At 44.4% G+C, this 9,606-nt stretch overlaps 1 protein-coding gene across 3 annotated transcripts in view; it reads right to left on the bottom strand.

Annotated features, from left to right (window-relative positions):
• Window positions 1-9,606, bottom strand: part of LOC102571775 (core histone macro-H2A.2) — a 43,536-nt gene that overhangs the window by 5,487 nt on the left and 28,443 nt on the right. For all 3 annotated transcript variants that reach the window (XM_019484375.2, XM_014609334.3, XM_014609333.3), the window contains 3 exons: window positions 7,296-7,395; window positions 2,321-2,410; window positions 898-1,072 (listed from right to left, as the gene is read on the bottom strand). In XM_019484375.2, coding sequence (XP_019339920.1) covers window positions 898-1,072; window positions 2,321-2,410; window positions 7,296-7,395 — 365 coding nt within the window. The remainder of the gene's footprint in view (window positions 1-897; window positions 1,073-2,320; window positions 2,411-7,295; window positions 7,396-9,606) is intronic.

Genomic DNA, 9,606 nt, shown 5'->3' with positions numbered 1-9,606 from the left:
CCCACAACTGTTTGTTTTCATATTTGCTTTTCAGAGCAGAATCATGGTCTTTAAAAAGTTGATTTGTTTTTAAAGAAAACATTTTAAGCAATGTGATATAATGTAGCTTCTTGGTATAACCCATGCCAGAGGGGGCCAACCTTTTTGACAGGTGTGCCACAAATCAGCTCTGCACTCTTCTCATTTTGCCACTTCGATCCTATTCCTCTGCTCTGTCTGCTGTTCTGCTTCCTTCCTTGTGCTCCCTCTCCCAGACCCATCTGCTGTTCTGCTCTTTGCTTTTGCCCTGTCTGCCGCTGTGCTGCCCTCCTCTTTGATCTGCCATGTGCCAAACACAGAGGTTGTCCATGGCACGTGCACCATGGTTTGGCCACCCCTGACTTTTGCAAATAAACCCAAATTTACATGGCTCTCTCAAATTGCTGAGGTGACAGAATTCTCAAACCACTTGGCTGCTTGGTTCATTATTGCTTATCTTGAACTCTTACTGGTACAACTTCACTGGAACTAATAGAGTTTTATAGTGAGGAACACCACTGACACTAGGTGGTGGTGTGAGCTAATGCAGTGAGAATTAAGTAGCTGGAAATTACTTGCCACCAATACAAAATGTAGTTGGTAGACTTGATGTATGGTATACCAAACATGAGTATCTTTTAAATTAGATTACTTTCTACATAATTGATTATAATCTTTTATGCAAAAGTTATACTTAACGATGTTTTAATTAGAAAAAGCACAATGCACTGAAATCTACACTATTGAAATCAACTGGAGTTTTGCCACTTATACTAATGGGAGCAGGATCTTGCCTCTGATAATCCCCTTTCCTGTCAGATGCCTTTTAAAATAAATAGTCCTTCTGTAATAACATAAACCTCTTTTTGGTGTTCATACCTGCCACTGGGAAATGGGGGGAAAGCCACTGACTTCAACTTCTTGTCTTCAGCAGCTGTTAAGCAGTTCTTTACTGTCTCCTCCAACTGTTCTTCACACTTGTCTGAACCCCACTGAGGGATGTGACAATGGATGACAAACTTTGCTGCAAGCCCACTGGACTGGGTGAGAGCAGCTAACGCATAAAGAAGAAAAGACAATGCCTCATTTGTCATAAGCTCATTTTACATTTACATAGGATGTTCCATCCCAGAGTACCCCACTCACTGCACTAATTACATTAAACCTGCCAGAATTAAGCATTCCTTTGCAACCTGAACCTGGCTCTTTTGTGATACACTCATTAATTACATGATCACACAGAATTTTTTTCCCCAGGACACCTGCCTCATCTGATGAATAGGCAGTTATTTAATATTTCTTTTCATCTTCTTCAGTGTATGGTCTCATGTCAGCCCTGTACTGAATACAAACTTATTAATTTCTTGATAGCATTTCTACTGTGAACTTGCAACTGTATCTGGGTGTTTTAAAAAATGTTAATGAATTTATCTTTACTGCACCCATGTGGGATTAGGTAGAAGTGGTATCTTCATTGTACAGCTGGGTAATTCAGGCACAAAGATCATAAGTGTGACAAATAAAGGAATGGGAATGTTGAGGCCAGTGGGTCTCAACTTGGGTGCTTTAAGACCTGCCTCCGGAGTGCTGTGATACAAGTGCCACTGCTACCATGTGCAGGGCTCCAGCACACGGGCTCCTCCTGTATTAGGGTTCTCTAATCAGCCTGAAGCAGGCAGGAGAGCTCGCTTGGGCTGCAGCTCTTCCTGGTCTACCCACACCCCACAATGCTCTTCCTGGAAACGGGCACCCAGAACAGTTCTACCTTCCCCTGGTCTGTTTCTGGGAAATGCTGTGCAGGGTCAAACCAGGGAGAGCTGAAACTCTAATGCAGGGAGAGACAGTGAGAGTGTGTTACAGCCTTCCCCCATCTGCTGAGCAACAGGTGCACAGGGCACTTTAACTGCAGCAGCACATAGTTGAGAAGCACAGGTAAATTGAACGCAACCAGCAGTTGGTCCAATAAAAGCTATCACCCACAGAAAACATTTCCAATCCTTTTAGTATGGAGTTAGGCAAAAGGCAGGGCAGGGTGGCACGTTTTATAGACTAACCTGTTTATCTTCTATTGATATTTTCTATGATGTTTAATGGGGGGGAAAACAACATGTATTTATGACTGAATGTGACAGTGAGATGACAAAGTTGTCTAAAAACCTCCTAATGATAGTAGTGGATGCCTCATTACATGGGACTTAAAACTAGGCTACTTATTTTGGGGATTTTTGAAGCTAGACTAAGCATCAACCAGAAGAAAAACGTATTTCCTTGTGCAAACATTTTTAAATGTAACTCTATATACCTTCAGCAACTTCCAAAGGTCCCTGTGATTTGCGGAGCTCTTTCACTGTTTCTAAGAACTCTTTTCCTCCAGCCTTTTCCAAGGCCTTACCTGCAATAAAAGCAAAGGACCTTGACTTCAAACAAAATATGAGAATAAGGAATCTTATTTCTTTAAACTAAACTCCATAAATTATTTTTTTAAATGATACATGTATTATCTTGGTTCACACTAACAGCTAGTATTTATTTATCAGTGCTAAACTGCCTGTTTTTCACTTATGCTAATTTAAATATACAGAAAGAGAGAGTGCATACATGTGAAGGGTAATGTAAAAGGTTTACATTTTGCTAATGTTTTTAAATGCTAGTTACCCATGAAGAAGCGAACTTAAATTTGATCCTGCTGTTAAGAGATACCAGTGGGATGAACTTACTGTTAAATCTTACATCTAAAATAAACTGTTGTGGGACTATTCAAGATGGATGCTTGCATATTATGTGGCATGTGAGAGTTTTTTGTTGTTGTTGACTTTGATCCACCTTTTCACTTGTGGACTGGAGAGTCTGGCTCTCATAGTCCTGAGAAGGATGAAAACATGAGAACGTAGTATCTAAGATATGTGCAGCCTATGGACAAGTTCTAATCAAAATGCAAGATGAGTCTTGCAAGAGACTTCAGGGAGAATTTTCCCAGCAGTACCAAAATCCTGCTAATTTAAGTCAGGGCCAGCAATTTGCAGTATGATGCAGTGTTTATTGCTAGTGATATCCCCTCTTTCCTCTCCCCCTCCACCCAACTTCACTTCAGTTCCTTGGTGCAGAAATAATTTAAAAATTGCAGGAAGAGATAAAATTTGCATCTTAAGGGACTTCTAAAATTAGTGCAGGGAATAATCCAACTGCTTTTTGGCCATCAAGAACCAAAACAGTTGGGATGCTAGTGGGGATTAAATTCCTGCTGAGGATTGTATGAAGCACTGATCCAACCCCAGCATTCTACCCATGACAATGCAACTAACACATTATGTAGCCTGGACAAGTAGCTTCACCTTCCTGTGTTTCAGTTTCTCCATACATACAATGGAAATAATGTTACTTAGGTTACAGAACAGATCTCAAGCTTAATAGCTCATAACTGGACCTGTTATTGGCAACAGGGGATGACATGGTAGGAGACCTACAGATTGGTGGTCGCCTGTGGGACAGTGATCACCAAATAATAGAATTCACCATAAAACGTTGAGTGGGTAAGGTAACTAGTAGGGTGAAAGTGCTAGACTTTAGGAAAGCTGATTTCAATGAACTCAGGCGTTTAGTCAAGGACGCACTACAGAGTAAGAGTTTTAAAGATTTGGGAGCACAGGAAGGGTGGCTGTGCCTTAAGGAAATGATCCTTCAGGCACAGAGGGAGATGATCCCGATGTGAGGAAAGGGGCCAAGAGGCTTCCTTGGCTGACCAGAGAAATCCAGAGCAGTCTACGGGCTATAAAAGGGGAGCATATAAAAAGTGGAAGCGGGGAGAGATTACTAAAGAGGAGTATACTTCCTCTGCTCGCGCTTGTAGGGAGGCAGTTAGACAGGCCAAAGCTACCATGGAGCTGAGGATGGCATCCCAAGTTAAGGATAACAAGAAATTGTTTTTTAGATATATAGGGAGTAAAAGGAAGGCCCAGGGTGGAATAGGACCTCTACTAAATGGGCATAAGCAATTGGTGACGGACAGGGGGGACAAGGCTAAGCTGCTCAATGAGTTCTTTGCCTCGGTGTTCCTGAGTGAGGGGCAAGAAAAGGCTCTCACTGGGATTGTAGAGAGGCAGCAGCAGGGTGCCAGACTACCAAGCATAGACCCTGAGATGGTGCAGAGGCACTTGGAGGAACTGGATGCCTTTAAGTCGGCAGGCCCGGATAAGCTCCATCTGAGGGTACTGAAGGCACTGGCTGACGTCATTGCACAGCCACTGGTGGGAATATTTGAACACTCGTGGCGCATGGGCCAGGTCCCGGAGGACTGGAAAAGGGCCAATGTGGTCCCCATTTTCAAGAAGAGGGGGAAGGAGGACCCGGGCAACTATAGGCCAGAGTCTCACCTCCATCCTAGACAAAGTCTTTGAAAAAAATATCAAGGCTCACATTTGCGAGAGCCCGGCAGGAAAAATTATGCTGAGGGGAAACCAGCACGGGTTTGTAGCAGGTAGATCATGCCTGACTAATCTAGTCTCTTTTTATGACCAGGTTACAAAACACCTGGACACAGGAGTAGTGGTTGACGTCATTTACTTCAACTTCAGGAAGGCCTTCGATACGGTATCCCACCCCATACTGGTGAACAAGTTAAGAGGCTGTGACTTGGATGACTACACAGTCCGGTGGGTGGCGAATTGGCTAGAGGGTCGTACCCAGAGAGTCGTAGTGGATGGGTCAGTATTGACCTGGAAGGGTGTGGGCAGTGGGGTCCCGCAGGGCTCGGTCCTTGGACCGATACTCTTCAATGTCTTCATCAGCGACTTGGACAAGGGAGTGAAGTGTACTCTGTCCAAGTTTGCAGATGACACAAAACTGTGGGGAGAAGTGGACACACTGGAGGGCAGGGAACAACTACGGGCAGACCTGGACAGGTTGGACATATGGGTGGAAAACAACAGAATGCAATTCAACAAGGAGAAATGCAAAGTGCTGCACCTACAGAGGAAATATGTCCAGCATACCTACTGCCTAGGAGATGACCCGCTTGGAGGCATGGAAGCGGAAAGGGATCTTGGAGTCCTAGTGGACTCCAAGATGAACATGAGTCGTCAGTGTGACAAAGTCATCAGAAAAGCTAATGGCACTTTATCGTGCATCAACAGATGCATGATGAACAGAACCAAGGAGGTGATACTCCCCCTCTATCGGGTGCTGGTCAGACCGCAGTTGGAGTACTGCATGTAATTTTGGGCACCGCGCTTCAAGAAGGATGTGGATAACCTGGAGAGGGTCCAGAGAAGGGCCACACGTATGGTTAAGGGCTTGCAGGCCAAGCCCTATGAGGAGAGACTAGGACACCGGGACCTCTTCAGCCTCTGCAAGAAAAGGTTGAGAGGTGACCTTGTGGCTGCCTATAAATTCATCATGGGGGCACAGAAGGGAATTGGTGAGGCTTTACTCACCAAGGCGCCCCTGGGGGTTACAAGAAATAATGGCCGTAAGCTAGCAGAGAGCAGATTTAGACTAGACATTAGGAAGAACTTCTTCACAGTTAGAGTGGCCAAGGTCTGGAATGGGCTCCCAAGGGAGGTGGTGCTCTCCCCTACCCTGGGGGTCTTCAAGAGGAGGTTAGATAAGCATCTAGCTGGGGTCATCTAAACCCAGCACTCTTTCCTGCCTATGCAAGGGGTCAGACTCGATGATCTATTGAGGTCCCTTCCGACCCTAACATCTATGAATCTATGAACTTTGTATAATAAGTGAGATCTTACAATGAAAAGCATGATTAGAAATATTACAATACGTTTAATTTTCTTCCAGGATTTTTCAAACCAATTACAGTTCAGAAATAGATATAAAAAGTGGTCATTTCAGATAATTAGTTTCCATGTGCTTTACAAAGCTGAAGACTCTTAAAAAGTGAAAATAAATGAAAAAGCTGGAGCTATTAATTAGGTCTACGATTAATGTTTATTACAGGTTACAGAGAATTTAGTCAGTCCTAAGATAAAAGGGTAAATGGTTGATATCAACCTTTATGCCATTTTAGTCATGGTCATATGGCATTTGTCACCTCATCTGCAATCTGACTATCATTAGGAAGTCACTGATTAGTAGCAAATATTTGGACGCTATTAGGGCTGTGCAAAGCTTTGGGTGCTGATTTGATTCGGAGGAGATTTGGCCCGATTCTGTGGCTGAATCTCCACATCTGAATCGAATCAGGGGACCAATTAAAAGGTCCAAATTGATTTGAAGCTTTCCGAATTGACTTGGAAAAAATTTGGAGAGCTTCGGCAATTTGTGCAGTCCCCGCCTGCTGCAGCAGGGAGCCAGACCTGGACTCTGTCCTGGTAAGTACGGGGTAGGGGAGGAGGAGCTGGAGGAGGGGGGAGGGAGGACCGTGGGGGGACCCCTGCCAGGCCCCATACCCTGCCTGCTCCTCCAGCCGGCCTGAGCGCCCCCCAACCCCTGCCTGCTCTCCCAGCCCCCCCCATGGCTGCCCCGCCTGCCCCAGCTCCCGATTGTTTTAAAAAACGAGCCCCCACTCACCAGGTGCTACCTGGTGGGGGGTGATCCCCGCTCCCCCACTGCCCCATGCCATGTGGGGGGCTCTGCCATGAGCCCCCTGACCCCGATCTGCTCTCCCAACCTCCACCCATGGCTGCCTTGCCCGCCTCAGCTCCCAGCCCTTTAAAAAACAAACAAACAAAAAAGCCCCCACTTACCGGCTGCTGCAGCAGCCTCAGGGCTTCTGGGGGCTTGTGACAGCCCCCCATGCAGTGCGGGGCAGTGGAGATCGCCCCCCCTGCCTGGCAGCAGCTGGTGAATGGAGGCTTTTTTCCCCCCAAAGAGCTGGGACGGGCAGGGGATGGGGCCTGTGTGATTCGGAGATTCAGCCAATTCAGCCGCAGCTGAATCAGATTCAGCCGAATCAAATTGGAACAGTGATTCGAATCGCCTAATTGAATCGCTGTCCCACAAATCAGCTGAATTCAAAGCGAATACTAGCTGCTTTGCACAGGCCTAGAGGCTATTGCTCAATTTCAGCCTGCTTTTCAGGACTTTGAAGGAGTGCTTTAAGCTAGAAGTTGGCAGTCTATGGCTTGATCTGGGTGGTAGGGGAGTTGGGGGCACCTGGGAACTTTAGGGGCATGTGGTAAGTGAGCAAAGGGAGTGGCAGAGTTGCAAGAGGTGGCCTGTTTTTGGGCCAAGCTGCATTACTTTGACCTGCTGTTTTTAAACGTTTGCCAACCCTTGCCCAAAGTGATTCCAACTTCAGTTCTTTCATGCTTCCAAAGCAGCCTTACCTATTTCTTCTTTGAGATCTATTTCAGCAGTTGTTGGGTGAACAATGCCTTCTACTTTCATAGAACCAATATCGCTGATGTCACTCTGTGTCAGAGAAAGCTGTAAGATATTGATGAATGAAGAAAGAAGTAAAAATTAAAATCTGTATTGTAAGATCATTTTCAAGCCAAATTATTAAAACAGACCACTGACAGACCTAACTTTCAAGAATCATTCATTGCATTGTAATGAAGTTGCCTGCTTTCAGCGTTTAAATTTCAGTTTTATGCATGCTTCCTCTTATACCAGTTGGATTATATTATGAAATTCCTGTAACCTGAATGGACACCACAGAGAAAACTACTGTTGCAAAAAGTCTATTCTAGCATCAGAGCTTGGCTACTGTTACTGTTAAGAAAAACATCCTTCTGCTCTAGAATGAGAAAATGCTGATTTTTTTTTTAGAAACAATGGTGGCTTTTGGTTCAAGAGAAAAACAAAATGGACAAAAGATGTTTTCCTTTCCTTTTCAATTTATGCCCCAATCAGAAACTGTAGAAGCAAAGTATGAAGATAGGCTATCCTGATGTAAGCAGGTCTGTTTCTACTCAAGGAATTTCTTTTCTCTTTCATCTCGGAGCCTAGAAATGTAGAAATGAGAGAGAATACTTCCTCATCCAGCCACCAATAAGGGGACTGTAAACAGCCAAAAAATCTGAAGACTTAATAAGCTCTAAAAGGCTGTTCTCCAAGCTTTGTACCCTTTAACCTCTCTTTTTTTCACTCTTACCAACAAGAGACAGAGGAGAAAAATATTAAGAACATTACAAAAAATAATACAAGTTTGTAAACCCCAGGAAATCATCATTTGTATATATTCAGTGGAGCTTGCTGCAAGCTTGCTCTTAACTTCTGGATAAAGCACAATGGAGTCTCCTGCTACTGCTGCAAAAAGGCCCTTTGCAGAAAGATTCATAGCTTTAATAATGCTGATGGTGCATATCAAAATAGTATGACCAACAGGAATTAATCTAGCAAAAGTGAATTACCCAATTTGTGCTGGAGTATTTCCTCACATTAATTGAACGTGTGTATGCATCCTCTGTGTAGAACAGGTGCAGAGGATTGGATGCACTAGGATGTAGAGGAATACAGATTCTGTTTCATGAGAGGAGATAAAAAGAGCTTCATGTGCTTAGCTTGATACATTTATGAAAGAGAGAGATTGTAGGATAGGGACATTTATGGAGCATGTAATAATTGGTTTTTGGCATTTGGGTACCAGCCCATCTATTTCACTTGACTTTGTGTTAATAACTCTGTGCACCTCACAATTATTATTCTGAACTAGGTGTATTACTTAACCTGGGAGGAAGGTGTACAGCAGTCCTTCCCTACTTACAGAGTAACTGAGAGGCTGCAGGAAGTAATTTCTAACAGAACTGGGAACAAGTACCAGCAGCCTCACCAAACAGACTCAAGACTCATCCCTTTAGTCATGTAACTGTTCTGATGCTACCTGCTATATAGATTAATTTTGGTATGTGGTCTGTAAAATGGGGATCCTCCTGGATGTGCTAAAGTAGGAGCTTAGCAGGTTCTGGGGAACCAAAAGGACTGGGACCAATAAGGCCCAGTTGCTGGCACATCAAACCAAAAGGGCACTGGAGTACTAAAGGGGAGGTGAGCAGGGAAGCTAGAGGTTTGGTGCATATGCAATAATCTTTCATACTCTATGTAGACTCGGGTCAATCACCTGAGATGCGATGTTCCGGTACACTAATGGTGCTGATCTCAAATGGTGTTAGTGTCAAAGAGGGTTGACAAAGCATAGTATAGCGCTAGCGACTAAAGACCTTGTTACACATAGCACTTCAAGCAGTAAAACATGTGCTGAGTGGCATCATAGCATAGAAGTCAGGACTTTTCTGGCAAGGGGCATCTCCAGATCGTATTAGCTAATGTGTTGTCTCTTCCATGGAGGTAATATGATCAGGAGGCTGCAGTGTGGTTTGGGGGCTGGGAGCAACAGCCGTTTGTTGCTCTCAGCCTCTCGCACTGCACCAGAGCCTGAAAAACAGCTGTTTGTCACTCCCAGCCTGCACAGCACGGCACAGCACAGCACAGCACAGCACAGCACAGCACAGCACAGCACAGCACAGCACAGCACAGCCTTCAAGAGCTCTGGTGCTTAGGATGTACTTTATTTAGACCACAGTATTACCATGCAACTGCTCAGAAAACTTTCTAACTCATAGTAATGCTTAATACAATCTAAATAAAACACATCATAAGTGTAACGTGCAACAAGACTCTACATCTTGTAAATGA

This window comes from Alligator mississippiensis, chromosome 6, assembly GCF_030867095.1.
Source record: "Alligator mississippiensis isolate rAllMis1 chromosome 6, rAllMis1, whole genome shotgun sequence".
In the NCBI taxonomy this organism is placed as follows: domain Eukaryota; kingdom Metazoa; phylum Chordata; order Crocodylia; family Alligatoridae; genus Alligator; species Alligator mississippiensis.
The sequence above is the reverse complement of the archived record's forward strand: the minus strand, read 5'-3'. Positions and strand labels throughout refer to the sequence as shown.